This window comes from Syzygium oleosum, unplaced genomic scaffold (genome assembly GCF_021117445.2).
Source record: "Syzygium oleosum isolate NSW1041296 unplaced genomic scaffold, Sole_v2.1 Sole_v2.02, whole genome shotgun sequence".
NCBI classification, from domain to species: Eukaryota; Viridiplantae; Streptophyta; class Magnoliopsida; order Myrtales; family Myrtaceae; genus Syzygium; species Syzygium oleosum.
The window spans coordinates 1,678,751-1,696,978 of record NW_026607486.1 but is presented as its reverse complement, the minus strand read 5'-3'; the positions used below and the strand labels follow the sequence as shown (position 1 = coordinate 1,696,978).

Genomic DNA, 18,228 nt, shown 5'->3' with positions numbered 1-18,228 from the left:
TACTATAACTTGCTACAAATGTCGGGCTAAGGTGAAAAATTATTAAATTATATCTAGAGTTTGAGCCTTTTACTAAACCCAACCCGGTCAAATAAATATCCAGGTATACGGAGCTTCTTATGCGGTTAAAACAAAATGGACTCCCGGGCACTGCAAGACAAAATGAGGGACATTCTTATTTTATTATATGTATCTCCACGGTCAAAGAAGTAGACTATGGTTGCCTATTACTTGCGAAGCATAAAAGAAGAAAGCTTGTGGGTCCAAGGGGGTATTGAGATAAAAGAAAACCCTATGTTTGTCACTCTGTAGCCATAGCCGCCAGTGAAGGATTTTGTGGGTTCCTCCACACAAGAAAAGGCCGCATAGTAGCTCTCCTGTTTTTGGACGCCACAGAAGGAGTGTTTCGTGTGGGTGGCACAATGAGGAAGCTCTAAACAAGTGGATTTGTTCTGTGATTTTTTTTTTACATCCAAAATGAGTTGTTTATTTATAAATACTTGGGCTTGGCTATAATCTAAGTGTGAGAAACACTCAACCGTATAAGCGATTGTAACTCTAATTCTCCCATTATAGTGGATTATTTGCTGTTGATTCTCCCCGTGGATGTAGGTACTGATACTTGAATCGAACCACATAAATCTTTGATGTCCTTTTATTGTTCCTCGTTTATTTCTCTAATGATTTTGCATTTACTTAAATTGCAAGATCCTGTTAGTTTTTCGCGTTAATTTTACAACACTAAAAACTGACAGCATGTGTTCGAATTAAATTAGAAAAGACAATATGTGTTCAAATAAAAGACTTTTGATGTGCTCTGAACATCAAATTGCCAAAGAATTTTAGCGAAACATTTGTTAGAAAAAAAATTGCAAGTTGATTAACGTGTAAAAACGTTGACAGAAATCAAATATTTTGTTGGTGAAAGAATGATCAATAAATTGCTCACTTGGCAGTCGTGAGCTGCCAGCTCTCATAATAAATTATTATCGTTTACGTGATTGTTTACCATAACTTACCGACGTGTTAAAGTTACCAACCAACATGCAATCACTTAATTTGAATGAGCTACCAACTTTACTACGATGAAGTTACCAACTAGATTTTAACTCACCAACTCTCACTCGAATAACTTTTAAACGTCCATTTAATTCATTCAAAATTACCCATTTTTCTAATTGTAATATTCGGGTATTTACAAAAAAAAAAGTCAAAAAGTCAAAAGTTGCTACAGTGACGCTCTGTTTTTCTCATTTAAGCCGAGAGCTTGCTCGGCCGAGACAGAGAGAAAGGAAAAGAAAGAAAGAGAGGAAAAGAGAAAGAAGAAGAAGAAGAAGAAGAGAAGAGGGTTTTGCGCCGCGCGAACCTCACCTAGCGGATTCGACTTCGTATTGCAACGTCCGGTAAGCATTCGCGCCCCTCGTCCATCCGATCGGAGAAGTTTTCAGATTTAGGGTTTAAATTCGGAATTTTGGGAAATTCAAGCCGCGAAATCCGATTTTTGAGTCGTTGAGTTGCGTATATTTATAGAATTGATAGTTTAGGGTGTCGTGGAGCCGTGGGATTTTACGGATCTTGATTTGGACTTACGGTTTGCCCAATATGAATTTTTGAAGTTGGCCGCTAAGGTGAACAGTGCACGACCAGAAGATTTTAGGCCGATTTTCATTGGTTTTCGGCTCGATTTTGGGATGGCCAAGTTGGGGTTCTTGCAGTGCTCTGAGTGGGCTTTCTATTGACTATAAGCTCGCTTGCAACGGGGTTCAGTGGAGGAAGTTATGGCACGATCAAGTTTCGCATCCAAGTTTCGCGTTGCGGATAATTTTGAATACCTCTTTGGTTGTAAGTTTTGTTAGCTTGTAGGAGCCTTTTAGCTAGCGTTTAAGCTTCCTATAGCCATTGCGTAGTTATTGTAGTAGTTTACTTGGTTTTGACGTCGATTCTCGTTTAATTGTTAGGATTATGAGATCGTCGGTTCAAGTGAGCGTCGTTGTTTGATTTCTGGTATTCCGAGGTGAGTGGTACTATCTCTTCTTTGATTTTGTAAAAATCATATCTCGAAGAAATTATTATTCGATATAAATATATATATGTTGAACTTAAAAGAGCATTTTGTTGCATAAATCAGGATCGAGCATTTACTACTTTTTGGTATTTGAGAATGATTTGGGAATCATTTTGGAAATATATTGTGCAAAGATACATATGTGTATCGTGTTACGAACTAGTTTATGAAATGACTTCAGAAATGATTCAAGAAATGCCGAAATGTATTTCTGGAGGTTGAGCCGTGTTGCGAGAAAGTTATTTATTTGGTTTGTGAAATGTATTCTGGATTGGATTTCTGATATTGAATGATGATTGTTTGATGCTCAATATAAATGTGAACCCATTGAGGGGTTTGGGGGTATGCATACCGGGTTTAAGATATCCTTCTGGGCTGAGCCACCGGCTTTGTAGGTGGAGACCTTGCCAAGAGGGGAATCTTGGTAGCCTTCACTACAAAAAAAGTTGATTTTAGCGACGAATTTTGCCACAAAAAATTTGGCAAAATTCGTCGCTAAACGAATTTGCGACGGAAAAAAATTCGTCGCTAATAGGCCGTCGCAAAATTTTGCAACGGAAAATTTCAATTTTCGTCGCTAATTTGCGACGAAAAAAAATTCGTCGCTAATTATTCGTGGCTAATTTGCGACGAAAAAAAATTCGTCGCAAAATTCGTCACTAATTATTCGTGGCTAATTTGCCACGAACTATATTCGTGGCAAAATTCGTCGCTAATTTGCCACGGACTGTATTCGTGGCAAAATTCGTCGCTATTTTTTTAAAAAAAAAATTTGGTGGTCGCGAAATTGCGACGAAATCTTTTCGTGGCAAAAATAGTTGCTAATTATTCGTGCCAAAATTTATCGCTAATTTGCGACGAACACATTTCGTGGCAAAATTCGTGGCTAATTTGCCACCAAATTTTTTTTTTTGTCAGCATTTTGCAACGAACTTATTCATGGCAAAATTCGTGGGTAATTTGCCATGAACACATTTCGTGGCAAAATTCGTGGCTAATTTGCCACCAAATTTTTTTTTTGTCAGTATTTTGCGACAAACTTATTCGTGGCAAAATTCATCACTAATTTGTTACAAAAAATTTTGACTTTTGCCACAAACATTGTTCCGAAACGAATTTGGCGACGAATTTTAATAAATAATTTAGCGACGAAGTCTGCGACGAATGTTGTTTAGGGACGATTTCGATTTGAAATCTAATTAACAGCAATTATCGAATTTATATTTAACATTGATAGAATCACAGTCAAGACAAGAACAAACACAAAAAAGAAAGAAATGGAACAAAGCACTAAATTTGTATGAAAAATCCTTGAGAGGATCCAACAAATTCAACTGCTTCAATTCCAGTTCGCTCTCTTGTTGCAAACTGTTGATCTTGCCAAGAAGTTCTTTCACGTACGTAATCACGTAGTCTATAGTGTCTCCAAGAATCGAAGTCCTGTCCATCTGCAGTGCAAACATCACAATATCAAACTCCTAACCCCTCTTAATTTTTTCACATCTATTCAACAGCAGAAAGAGGGGTGTTCAAAAAAGAATATATTAGGCTATTCTCACACAAAAGATCAATTCCAGAGGGCATGTATGCAAATCGAATGCTTATTGTCATGTAGCATAAAGAATGATAGAAGTACCTCTTGCATTAACTTAGTGAACCCAGGGCACAATTCTCTGCGAACTAACTCGTCAAATATCTAATCCAAAGTGATATCTTGTAAAGCCACCAAAAGTGGTCTCTAATATGTCAAGTGCTGCCTATTTTGCAAAGACGAAAACTGGAATAGACTGCCAAACCAAAAGGAAGACCGTCATTAATCATTCCTAATTACATATACATGGCAAAATTCACTTTTAACAATTTCGAGTAATACAAATAACAGATAACAACACAATATGGCATCATGATCATTCCAAAGATTCTTCAAAGAATCAGCGCCAAGTAATTCAGATCCCAGCAACTCTGTTCCTAGAATGCACGTGCGTGCGTGAACAAGGGAGAGAGATAGCCGAGCATCAGCTTGATTAGTCCATTGTCTCTCGTGTACATGTGCAAAAACAGTTGTTGAACTTATAACAGTTGTTGAACTTTTAACAGAATCGATACATGTACATTGAACAAATGCAACAACTAATAACTTGTCCTACAAATAAATAGATAATGCTGAAGCAAGCTTACCCTCGAGTTTGGAAATTTTAACTAGCAAGGATCATCATCATCATCAGCAATCTCATTATCATGTGTCGCTCATCATTGTGCCCATCACCTACTGGATTAGTGGGAGGTACAGGAGGAACGTCATCGTGATCGAGGTTGAGGTGTCGCATGATCAATTGCAAATGTTGTTTCACTCCTCTTATTTCTTCGTCCTTCTGTACAAGTAAATGTTTCAGTTGGTTCAATTCTTGGGTCATTTGCTCCTCGTGTTGTGTCCTCCTTAAAAAAGCCGCATTGGAGGATGAAGTTGCAGCGGCCGGCGTTGTGTATATCCTTGACAAGGATCCCATCCCAAATATTTGACCTCTTCTCATTCCACCCGATGCCTCCACCCATAATGCCATACTGTCAACCGATGGCTCGGACGCAGCAAAACCATCACCATCACCACTAGCAGCAATGCTCATTACAAGTTCATCATATTTGTCCTACATTAACAATATAGATGAAAATAAAAAAACTTCATATATATAACTACAAAATATAACCTTACATACCTTAATAGCTTTTGCTCGATTGCCAATCCATGTCTTATCTTTTTTCTAAAATGTGCATTCAAATGTAGCTATAAATGTCGGTTCCGTCCTCAATTCATCTGCCTACAAAATATAAACATAAATGAGTAATCATTGAATTAACTTACAACATGTTTAACAGACTTACCATTCTTTTTCTATGCTCCCCGATGTTGATAGAGCCCCCAGCATATGTGGCAGACCCTTCACTAGAACTAGAAGCTCGATTCTTATTATTTATTTCACTGATTTGCTTATGCTTTTCGGTATCCCAAGTTCTCTTAATTTCCGTCCAATTGTCAGCTGTAATAAAATCCGGCTTTTCTTGACTTCTCTTTGCTCTATTCATCACGTTTCGCATGTGATCACCGGCTTTCTTCTTAAAAATTCTTCTAACTTCTTTCTCTTCCGCTTCATCCCACCTGAACTTCCGCTGCAAGCAATCAATAGAAAAACAATTGTACACTCAGTATGCTAAACCGAACTTAGTTTGTGAGAAAATAGAAGAACAAAACTTACCTTGAACTCATTCCACCACAATTCCTTTACTTCTTTTAGAGCGATGGTCCAACTACTATACTGCCACATCCAACAATTATTGATTATTTTATTAAGTTTCCTCACAACATACGTAGCATCCGTGAATCTACAAACAGGTTATAACGATGTCAACATACGTAGCATCCGTGAAGCATACGGACAATTCAGTTGACATCCATAATAATTTACATATACTTAAAAAAATGAAGTACTTACGAATCTCCAAATGGGCATATCATGAATCGGCTATCTTCTTCATCATTCGAGTGTTGCATTGAAGAAGAAGGTGGAACCGAAGGCGATGGAACTGAAGTAGATTCAGTTCCAATTTGAGGGTCGGAGGAAGGGCCAATATGTCCATCAGCATGTACTGGTTGAGGGTTAGATGAAAGGGCATGGGAAGAGGAAAGGGACGGGGACGAGGACGAGGAAGGGGAAGGGCCTGGTCTTCTTTGTGAAGCTACACCACGACGCATGTGACCTCCACGTTTATACTAACAAGTTGGAAGGTTAGACAAATATGTTAAAAAATATGAACATGTATTATGGACACATAATGACGTACGTCGTGAAGCTTACCATTTTGTTTTTTAGAGCAAGAGATAAACTTGAGAAAATGAAACAAACTTGCTATCGCCCCTGATAAAAAGCAAACTGTCCGGAAATGTCTACGAGCTTAATTCTTTAGCTCGTATTTGCCACAAATAACAGTTGTGGTAACTGTCTACAAAAACATTGAACAAGCACTTAAATATTAGCTCTTTTCTGGTGATTATTATAGAAGAAAACATGAGTGAGCATGTAGGCCTACGGAAAGGTCCCAAAAAAAATAAGAATCTAGATAATTCAGAGTTGAGCATGTAGCTGGCGGATACTCAAAAATATTGTAACTCACAATTTTTTGTCCTGAAGAATTTATACACTCCACACTGAATCCAATGTCCTGACAAATGGAAGAACATATATCAAAAGATATTCTTGCAATAATCTCTAGCTTGCATACCAAAAAACTAACACTAACACTAACACTTTGGACCATGCATTCATTTTGATTCTCCTAATTCAATTGCCAAATTCAACGTCCGATCTTATGTGTATAAAAAGAGGCACTCATTTCAACTACCATCATCAAATTGGAAAAAAAAAATACCCAAGCCCAAAAAATTCAACCCACAACTAAATTCGAGAAAGGTGTTTGTTTGACTCAAGATCAAGCCTATAGTCTATGACTTGAAGAACTTGTCCATATAGTCCAAAAATACAATTTAATATCAAGCTAACAAAGCCAAGGACATGGCAATAATGGGTAGGGGAGATGGTAGTCGGTAATCTCTCCGTAAACAAGGCTGGTTTGGTCAGTCTTGGGTCTGCATTTGTAATCACAAGTTAGTGAACATGTTAAGGTCATGCACAAGAATACTCACTTTCAGTCAAAGCTAATGGCTGCAGCTACTTCTTAGTGAATAGGAAAGTTTCACGGAAGTTTGAAGTTTGAAAAATTTCTCGCAGAATAGTACAGATGATTCAACAACCACAGGAAAGAAAACCTCATGACTTACTAGGTTAATTTTGCCTTATACCAGGGCAAAATCCCATGCAATGTATGAAGCAATTCTACGAATCCACCATTAAGGAAACCTAGCATAGAGTCCATTATGAAGCATAAAAATTTTTGGAACCAAAACAGCATCATCGAGGTTACAGCAGGAGCAAAAAATGACAACAACAAACCTACATGACATTCGTCATCACATTATAATCCTACATGACATTCGTCGCTAATCACATTATAGCCTATTTTTTATTGGTTTCAATATTCAAATCTAGATATAAATAAAATAATAATGAAACGACTCTGAAACGCCAAAAAAAACTCAAACCGAACTGAAATTACTGTTAAAATAGAATGGTTTTTTGCTCAAAAACCCATGTAAACGACTCCGAAACGCCAAAAAATGACTTGCATCATGGCCAAAGGCCATGAATTTTTATTAGCGGGCCGTTTCCACTTGACCGACCAAATTTCAGCTCATTCCGACCAAATTTCAAACAAATTTCAACCCACATCCGATCAAATTTCAGCTCATTCCGACCAAATTTCAACCTAAATCCGACCAAATTTCAGCCCGTTTCCACTCGGCGAACAGAATAAATTCGCCGGAAATTCCAATTACGGCTAACAGTCAATCTGAGATAAGTCATCATGTTTCGCCCACGAACAGAACCATTATATTTCGCCCACGAACAAAATCAAATTCGCCCACGAACAGAACAATACTTAAGCAAAAGCAGCAGACCCATTCTGTTTCGCCCAACATCCAACAGAAGCAAAAGCAGCAGACCCAAGCTAATTCGTACAACAGAAGCAAAAGCAGCAGACCCAACACAAACAACAGAAGCAAAAGCAGAAGCAGAAGCAAACATCCACAAAAAAATTTAGAGAACGTACCTCTAAAACTCTCGGACGACGATCCTCGCACTGGGTGTCCTTGCGCTTCCCAGCGTCCGCCACCGAAGAACGCCGAGAATCGCGCCGAAGAACGCCGAATCCGAATCCAAAGGTCGCCGAGAATCATTCGATCGAGAGACAGAGACAGAGAAGAGGGAGAAGAGGAAGAGAAGAAAACCCTAAATTGAGTGATCGAGACAGAGAAGAAAGCCTAATACTAGTTCTACCTGCAAATGAAGACGACGTCGTTTGGCTAATTTCCGCCGAAATTAGCCACGGATCGAAATTCGTGGCTAATATCGTGGCAAATTAGCCACGGATTCAAATTCGTGGCTAATTCCATCGCACATTAGCCACGAATTTTAATCCGTGGCTAATTTGCCATGATATTAGCCACGAATTTTAATTTTGTCGCGGCAAATTCAAATCGAACTATAAAATTGTCGCGGGAAACCCTAATATTTTTTCCGTTGCTAAATTCGTGGCAAATTTGCCACGGATTTAGCCACGAATTTCAATTCTACTAGCCCACACACGCCTAATTCATTTTTTTCAAATTCATGGCTAAATTCATGGCTAATTTGCCATGGATTTAGCCACGAATTTCAATTCTACTAGCCCTTTTTCAAATTTGTGGCTAAATCCGTGGCTAATTTGCCACGGATTTAGCCACGAATTTCATTTCTACTAGCCCACACGCCTAATTCATTTTTTTTCAAATTCGTGGCTAATTTGCGACGGATTTAGCCACGAATTTCAATTCAACTAGCCTTTTTTCAAATTCGTGGCTAAATCCGTAGCAAATTAGCCATGGATTTAGCCACGAATTTCATTTCTACTAGCTCACACAAGCCTAATTCATTTTTTTCAAATTCGTGGCTAAATTCGTGGCTAATTTGCCACGGATTTAGCCACGAATTTCAATTCTACTAGCCCTTTTTCAAATTCGTGGCTAAATCCATGGCTAATTTGCCACGGATTTAGCCACGAATTTCATTTCTACTAGCCCATACACGCCTAATTCATTTTTTTTCAAATTAGCCACGGATTTAGCTACGAATTTCAATTCTACTAGCCCACACACGCCTAATTCATTTTTTTTCAAATTTGTGGCTAAATCCGTGGCTAATTTGCCACGGATTTAGCCACGAATTTCAATTCTACGAGCCTTTTTTCAAATTCGTGGCTAAATCCGTGGCTAATTTGCCACGAATTTCATTTCTACTAGCCCACACACGCCTAATTCATTTTTTTCCCGATAATAACGCTTCAGTAACAATAATAGCAATAATAATAATCAACAACAACAACAATAATAATTATAATAATAATAATAATAATAACAATAACAATAATAATAATAATAATAACAACAACAACAACAACAATACTAATAATTACGACAACAACAATAATAATAAATATGACAACAACAATAAACTCATGTCGTAATAATAATAATAATAATTACGACATAATTAGTAAAAAGTCTCAAAAATCTAAATCTTCATCTTCACCTTCGTCTTCATCTTGATCTTCATCTTCTTCATGAGCATCGTCATCATCATCATCATCATCATCGTCATCATCGTCATCATCGTCATCATCCTCTGTCTCAAAATCAGATTCTGCAACACCTTCTAAATTTGATTCGCGAATTTCAATTAGATCTACATCTATCATTGATCCACATGGATCTCGTAAAGTTGGAATGTTATATTCCTCAGTTTCAACCGTGTTACAAACTTCCTCTTGTTGATATGCAGTATCCTTCCAGTGTTCCTCGATTTTTCTTCGTGCATTGGTTTTACATACAGCCCACAAATCAGCTTTGTCACATTTCAAACTAGGATATGATGCATAATATACTTGAATTGTTTGTTGTGCCAACACAAATGGTTCATATTTCATATACATTTTCTTGTGATTTATTTCAACCAAATTAAACTTTGTATGCACCTTCATTCCTTTGACGGGGTCGAACCACATGCACTTAAATAACACAACCCGCATTAATGGTCCGGGGTACTCTATCTCTATGATTTCATCCAACAAGCCATAAAAATCATCTTTTGAACTGCCACCATTGGATGACCGAACATACACACCACTATTCATTGTGGCTTTTTCTATTCCATATTCTTGAGTGTGAAAATTATACCCGTTTATGAAATATGCTGGCCAAGTTCGTACTCTTGACTTTGGACCCCATGACAGATGATATAGCAATCCTTGCTCTTCAACTTGATCATGATTACTGTGAACCTAAAGTCACACACGCAAAGTCAATAATATATATTTAAATGATGTATAAAATATAAATAACTTGGTTTTCGTCCATAGGCAACTTACATATGTTTTGAACCATGCTGCAAATTGTTCATCGCACAAACAGTCAAACTCATTTGGTGGTAGTCCATACATTGAAGTTTGAAAAATCCTATTAACAATTTACATTTATATATTAGTAAATATTTGACACGCAATACATATATTTGCAAATATACACTTACTCGAAGTATGGCTCCACTTTTGGACAGTTCAGTAAAATATATATATGGGCTGCCTGCTGTTCTTCGCCTGTTAAGCAACGAAACTTACATGCGCCGCTTGGTCGATCGAGATAATTGAAAATAGAGAATGATTTGCAATTGGGATCAATGGGTCCCTCATCATTTCTTCCTGCTCTCCGCCTCTTGCACTGCACGTGCGGCTCAAAATAGTATGATGCAAATGTTGTCACTTCTTCCACAATATATGCATTACAAATTGAAGCTTCAACACATGCCTTATTCTTCACTTTTTTCTTCAAATGATATAAGAACCTAGTTGCAATAGAAAGAAGTTTATCAGAACATAATTTATAATAAAGTATTTTGAAATTTATTTTAAAAAAAATTTTACCTCTCAAATGGATACATCCATCGAAATTGGACGGGACCTGCAACTTTGGCCTCATAAGGCAAGTGAACTAAGAGATGCTTCATTGAATCAAAAAACGATGGAGGAAATATCATTTCTAAGTTGCAAAGAATAATTGGAATGTCTCTCTCTAGTTTCTCCAAGTGTGATGCTTTTAACACTGTTGAGCAAATATCATGAAGAAAATTACTTAACTCTGTAATGGCGCCCCATACAAAGTTTGGTAGAAGTTCCTTGAAAACTATTGGAATTAGTCTTTCCATAAATATGTGACAAACATGACTCTTTAATCATGTCAACTTGCATTCGTTCAAATCAACACATCTCCCGATGTTCAAAGCATATCCATCAGGAAACCGCACAGATTTCAATCATTGACAAACGACTCGTCTCTGCTCCTTATCCAATGTATAAACTGCTTTTGGTTTTGGTCCCCTGCTGCTTGCATCCACATCTAGTGTTGGCCGATCACAAATATCTCTCATATCTTTTCTTGCATTCAAATTGTCTTTTGTTTTTCCAGTGACATCAATCACAGTATTTATGACATTGTCGAAAACATTCTTTTCAATGTGCATGACGTCAAGATTATGATGAATAAGATGGGCCTTTCAATATGGTAGATCCCAAAATATACTGCGTTTAGTCCACTTATGTGTACTTCTGTACGCAATAGTTGTGCCATGAGGGTCTTCAACAACAGTTGGAAAGTCCTGCACTCGCTCCCAAATTTGATCACCGGTCAACCTCAATGGTGGAGGTGTTCTTTCAATCCTATTCTTGATGAACTCTTTTTTATTCATTCTGAATATATGATTCGTCGGCAAAAATTGTCTGTGACAGTCAAAATAGCTGGGCTTCTTACCATGTCTTAATCTGAATAACTTCGATCTCTCCAAACATATCGGACATCCTAAGATCCCAGCTGTACTCCATCCAGATAACATTCCATAAGCTGGAAAGTCATTTATCGTCCAAAGAAGAGCAGCCTTCATTACAATTGTTTGATCAGTAGAAACATCATACGTAACGACACCTTCATCCCATAGCCGTTGTAACTCTTCAATCAATGGTTGCATATAAACATCTATTAACTTTTTCTGATTTTGCGGGCCAGTCACGATCAATGTCAAAAACATATAAGGTGTCTTCATGCATATACCATGTGGAAGATTGTACGGAGTTAAGATAACTGGCCAACATGAATAACTTTTTCGTGATTTCCCAAATGGGGCAAATCCATCAGCACAGAGACATAACCTAATGTTTCGAGGCTCTATCGCAAACTCAGGGTATGTTCTATCAAAATGTTTCCATGCCTCTGCATCTGAAGGATGACACATTAGACCCTCTTTTGTTTCATGATTTGCATGCCAAGTCATGTGTTCAGCAGTGGCTTGAGACGCATAAAGCCTTTGCAATCTGGGGATTAAGGGCAGATAAAACATTTGCTTGCATGGTCTACGCTTCTGATTACGACCCTGCCTCCTGTTAATCTTGTACCTAGGTTGGCTACAGAATTTTCAAGATTCTGCATTTTCATCATCTCTCCAATATAACATACAACCCCTACTACATACATCAATCCTTTCAACTGGAAGACCTAAGTTATCCACTAACTTCTTCATATCGTAAAAATCACTTGGCATGATGTTATCACGAGGCATGTTTCCCGCATTGCTTCAACAAAAGAGTTGAAGTAATTCTCAGACACATTATGCTCTGCCTTGATATTTAACAATCTTGCTGTCACTGATAACTGAGTGTGGTTGTCACAACCTGCCCATAAAGGTTCATCTGCTGCTTTCAACACTTCCCGGAACTGATTAGATGGAAAAGTTTCATTACACACATTCTCATCAAAACCTGTTACTCCTATCTCTTCCAATTGTTCAAGTGTAGGAGTAAAACTAGTACTTGCATAGTTTGAATATGAAATAACATTATGACCAGCTGCATCAATCACCATCCTCTGGTATGGGTTCAATTGGTCATAATAGCTACATTCTTCCCTAAGTGAAAATTGGTCACTTATTCGATATCCTTCATCAGATATAAATGGTTCACCATGGCAAGTCCAATTATAGTAGTTCGGAGTAAATCCAAATCTACAAAGATGTTCTCTAACTTTATCACACACATGAAATTTACCATTACTGCACTTGTTACACGGACACCGTAACTTATTTCCATCCATAAACTCATATTTACTACTAGCAAAGTCCAAAAATAGTTCCAACCCAGTACGAAACTCATCGGTCAATCCTCGACGTCCAGGTAAGTTCTTATTATACATCCAAGCCCTGTCTCTTTGCATTGTGTCTATATAAAAATAAAAAAATCTCGTAAAATATTAAAACCATAAAATTTTCTTAATTAAAACCATAAAATTCTAAAACTTAAATTTTTTTTTTGACGAAACAATTACTTTGAAATTGAAAAAAATGAAAAAATTACCATGTCAAGAAGATTTACCCAAGTATTTGACTGAAATCTTTGTAGTAGAAAGTGCTCAATTTGATGAGAATTGCAACATTCACTTCATTTGCGAGACTTTCAAATAGGCACGTACCTTAAAAAAAATGACTTCAGATTTTTTTTTTAAATAATTTTTTTTTTCGAAATTTTTTTTTTTCATTATATTTTTCGCCGGTCGCTGGTCCGGCGACTGGCTGAGGCCGGCGAGTTGGACCTCGCCGGCCATGGGCGATGTCCAGCGGCCTCGCCATGGCCATGGGCGAGGTCGAGTGGCGGCCTCGCCATGGATGGCCGCCGTTAGACCTCGCGGCGAGGTCGAGTGGTGGCCATGGCCGCTGCTCGACCTCGCCGCACAGATCTGGACGGCGAGGTCGAGCGGCGGCCTCGCCGCACAGATCTGGACGGCGAGGTCAAGCGGCGGCCTCGCCATGGCTGCCGTTGGACCTCGCAGCGAGGTCGAGCGGCCACCATGGCCGCTCGGCCTCACCCAGATCTGGGCGAGGTCCAGCGGCGGTGGCCTCGCCCATGGCCGGCGACGAAGTTAGAAGTTAGGAAAAAAAAAGAGAAAAAAAAAAGTCAATAAAATAAAAAAAATTCGAATCCAGCAATGAATAGTTTTGCGACGAACCGTCTTCGTCGCCAATTAGCCACGAAATTAGCCACGCCACTTATCGGCAGAAAAACTTTACCGAGACTGATTTGCGCCCGCGCAAAAAGGTTTATCGAGAGAAATGAAAGAGTGAGAGGGAGGGAGAACAGCCAAGAGGGATATGAGGAATTAGCAGGGAAAGAGAGAAATTGGGGGTAGGGGTATATTACAAGTAGCGAGGGGGACAATTAGCGACTAATTTATTTTCCGTCGCAAATTAGCGACGAATTTATTTTTCGTTGCAAATTCCGTCGCAAAATTAGCGACGAAAAAAAATAAACGCTAACTCCGTCTCAAATTAGCAACGAATACTTTTTCGTCGCAAATTCCGTTGCAAATTAGCGACGGATTTCTTTTCGTCGCAAATTAGCGACGAATTTTTTTTCGTGGCAAATTCCGTCGCAAATTAGTGACGACATTTTTTTCCGTCGCAAATTAGCAACGGAAAAAAAATTCGTCGCTAATTCCATCGCAAATTAGCGACGAATTTTTTTTCGTGGCAAATTCCGTCGCAAATTAGCGACCACATTTTTTTTCGTCGCAAATTAGTAACGGACAAAAAATTCGTCACAAATTAGCGACGAATTTTTTTTCGTGGCAAATTCCGTCGCAAATTAGCGATGGATTTTTTTTCGTCGCAAAATTCGTCGCAAATTTGCGACGAAAAATTATTCGTCGCTAATTCCGTCGCAAATTAGCGACGAAAAATTATTCGTCACTAATTTTCCGTGGCTAAATCCTTATTTTTTTTGTAGTGCTTGTCACAAGGCTTTGTATCGTGACCATGGTTATATATTGAGCAATAGATTGGTCGATGGAATGGACCATCGACGTTTGATGTGATGTGATATGAGATTCATCAATGGAATAGACCATTGATGTGTGATTTGAGATTAGTAATGGAATGGACTATTGACGTGATTTTTATAGAGATTGATCAATGGACTTGGCTATTGATAGTTTGAATTGTGATTGTGGATTTAAATGTGTATTTGTGACTTGTACAAAGTTTTGATGAAATGAAATAACTCTTATGTGATTCTATATGTATTTTAAACCTTGGTTTGGCTTCTAAAGTTCTGGTATTGCTTTGTACACATGCATAGTGACTCGATCTACTTAGAAAAGATGTACTATTCACTGAGCTATGGTTGCTCATCCCTCTCTTTCCCAATCTTTTCAGTTTCCTCGGCTAGCGGCCATTAATACGAGAGCTCTATCGCGGGGACGTTTGGGAGTTAGATTTTTGGGTATGATTTTTGGAGCTGTTTGTAAGGTTGTTAATAGTTCGTCGGGTTGGCTGAGTTCTTGTTGTACATGTTATTTTGGTGGATTATAGAAACTCTGATGTTGTAACCAACCCGTTGATTTATCTAATATATATGTGGTTTGAGATATATATATATATATATATATGTTAATAACAGGTTGTTAGTTATTATTGAGGCTGCGTCCTTCGTGTGGAAGGACGGCCGTGTCATCCCCTTTTCTAGTTGTTTTTGGGGTGTGACACTAATAACTACCAACGTTCCTAATATGTTATAAGCTTCTATTGCAAGTATCATCTAATATAAGGAATTGTCAACCTTTATATGAGTGTGATACAACTTTTTTACGATAAAATAACCAACTGATTTTGTGTTTAGAACTCTTATTTTAGCCATTTACTAACAATTATTTAATCGATTCCGAATTATAAATTTTTCAAGTATCTTACAACCTTTTATTGAAATCAACATGTCTTATAAGAAATTGCCAACCTTTATTTGAGCAAAATGCAACTTTTTAATTATAAAGTTATCAACTAGTTTTAGGTTACAAACTCATATTTGAGCCACTTATCAATTTTTTATTAGATTGATTCCGAGTTACCAAGTTTTCTACTAATTTACCAACATTTCTAATATCTTACAAATTTTTAGTTGATCGATTCTGATTTTTCTAATAAATTCCCAATTTTTTTCTAATATGTTACAATCTTTTATTGAAATTACTACGTTTTACATGAAATTACCCAACCTTTAGGTGGGTGGGTTAAAACTTTTCTCTGATAAAGTAATCTACTAGCTGTATGTTACAGACTCTCATTCGAGCCACTCACCAATGTTTAATCGATCAAATTCCAAGTTACCAATTTTTCTAGTAACTAACCAACTTTTGTTTAAGAAGTCGAACCAACTTTTACTTATGTCATCGACTCTTATATCAAATAAAAAATTTTATTTAAATTATTTACCAACTTATTTCTGGAATTACCAGCTAATTTTAGGCCATCGACTGCTATTTGAGCCACTAACCAATGTTGGTTTGGTCGTTCCCTAAATTACCAAACTTAGTTCTAGTAAACCTTTCCCGAATTACCCACTTTTTTGGGCTTCGGTCTATCCAAGGCCCAAAACCTAAAGAACTAATTCAACCTAGAGTCTAAAACAAACGGAGAGGAGAGCCCAGGCCCAAAATTTGAAAACAAAAGTGCGTGGGATAAACCCTAATACAAATTCATTAATTCTTGACGACAATTGAAAGGAAAAAAATCTAAGGTAACAAGACATTGCATCATTATTTAGTTTGTTCGAATACAAATATCCTCCCAAACTCTCGTGTTTTTTTTTTAGTATTATGTGCAATATGTAGTAGGGGTGATTGGTTCCTGATCTTGTCCGGTCCAATGGAAACAATCACTTGGCATTTTTGCATCCAAATTTCAGCCTTGCTATTTTCCCTCTTCGATTTCTTTTTTTTGGCACCTCTTTAGCTCTGTCTTCTCGAGATGATAACCAAACGAAGCACAATAGGGCATTCTGGGAGTATAGAACTCCAAGAACCAAAGAGACAAAGCAACAAACGATCAAATGACAATTTCATGTTGAACTTTGAAGTCCAATATAGCTGCATACCACTCATAGCACGAAATATGAAGGAACACATGTTCGATATAATTAACCAATAAACCAATACAATGTAACAAAATGTTTAGGATTGAATTGGCAAAAAAAAAAAAAGTTTTAGGACTGAATTGACGCAATTGCAATAGATTTATGACTATTTTGGTAATTTTTCCACTTTTCAACAATAAAATTCTCAATATGCCAAATCATTCAATACTTGTCAACACGCGTGGCACACGACTGCAATGCAGATTTGACGTGTGGAAAATCCACGTGTGTTGACACATATGCATTTCGAAAGGATATTGAATGGAATGCTAACAAATGTTCGATTTGGTTTAGGAGTTCCGGTTTGGATTTTTTTTTGTGAGAGAAAAATTAATTTGGGTAATTATGTCACAAGGGTAACAATTTGACATTAGCGATTTGACTTTTTTGTATCAAAATTCTTTGTAAGACGAAATTTATAAATATAACTTGAGTACTGATTTTGAGACATTTAATGGTAGTAATCTCTTTTTATTTTCCCCCAAATAGGCAAGGAAAGCCATGTCGTTTTCTCAAAACTTTTGTTTCGTAATAAGTAAATACTAAATGGACTAACCAGAAATATATAGGAGGACCCAGTTTTTACGCGTTAGAGGTTTCCTTTCGAAAAATAACGTGGAAACGTTTGATTTTCTGTCATCCTAACCCAAGGAAAACGCTAGATGCTAAAATTCATGCACATGTGTATGAACGAAAGAAAATGATAAGAGTTTTCAATCGAATTTGGACAAGAAATTTTCCGTGATTAAGATATTTGCTTTTGGAGTGGCATCCGGAATTAGGCATGGTTTTGTTCTTTCCAAGCTAAGACTTACAGCTACTCTAAGTCAAATCAATCAAACCGTTAATTTTTTCCACAAAATATTAATGACAAGAAGATTTCTTGCTCTAATCTACTCGTAGCTTTTCCACGTAAACACGGCTTTTGCTTGGTTTTTTCCTCTAGAACTCCTAGCATAAATTATTTTAGTTCTGGACCGCGACGACCCTTGACATAAAGTAAAAGGTATTTTAATTGCGTGTTGAATTGCGGTGTTAGCCTGTTGCTTAAAATGGTTAGCCTATGATGGCTTTTTGTTTTAAAGTTAGATGATTGAATCACGTAAGATTATATGTCAAATGGCTGAAGGTGGACTTAAACATAATATTTTCACAAAAGGAACAACCCCCATCGGAATGCTATGTTCCAACAAGTCAACCATACAACCAATCCGGACGTAATGAAGTTAACGATCATCTTTCACCTTTTGCTTTTTGTTTAAATTAATTTTTTGCGGCAGATGTACTTTGACTTTTTCTTAATTTGAAACACTTGAAAATTTTCACGGTATACAACTATTAACACGTAAATTCGCATATAACCTTTTCATAATATTGAGATTTTGAAAATGGTTTTAAAAGTTGCCTTTTGCATTTAAAAAAGCATAAACAAATGGACTCTGACCTCAGATAGAGTA

General features: G+C 37.3%; 2 protein-coding genes across 2 annotated transcripts in view; both read right to left on the bottom strand.

Annotated features, from left to right (window-relative positions):
- Nucleotides 1–18,228, bottom strand: part of LOC115663696 (putative laccase-9) — a 96,174-nt gene that overhangs the window by 21,278 nt on the left and 56,668 nt on the right. The gene's annotated exons all lie outside the window — the stretch shown is intronic.
- LOC130137504 (uncharacterized) lies at nucleotides 4,379–7,913 on the bottom strand. Its single transcript, XM_056308950.1, has 6 exons — nucleotides 7,787–7,913; nucleotides 5,554–5,707; nucleotides 5,317–5,443; nucleotides 4,946–5,230; nucleotides 4,780–4,881; nucleotides 4,379–4,672 (listed from the first exon to the last, which is right to left on the bottom strand). The coding sequence occupies exons 1-5, from the start codon at nucleotides 7,911–7,913 to the stop codon at nucleotides 4,825–4,827; spliced, it is 750 nt and encodes a 249-aa protein (XP_056164925.1). The 3' UTR covers nucleotides 4,379–4,672; nucleotides 4,780–4,824.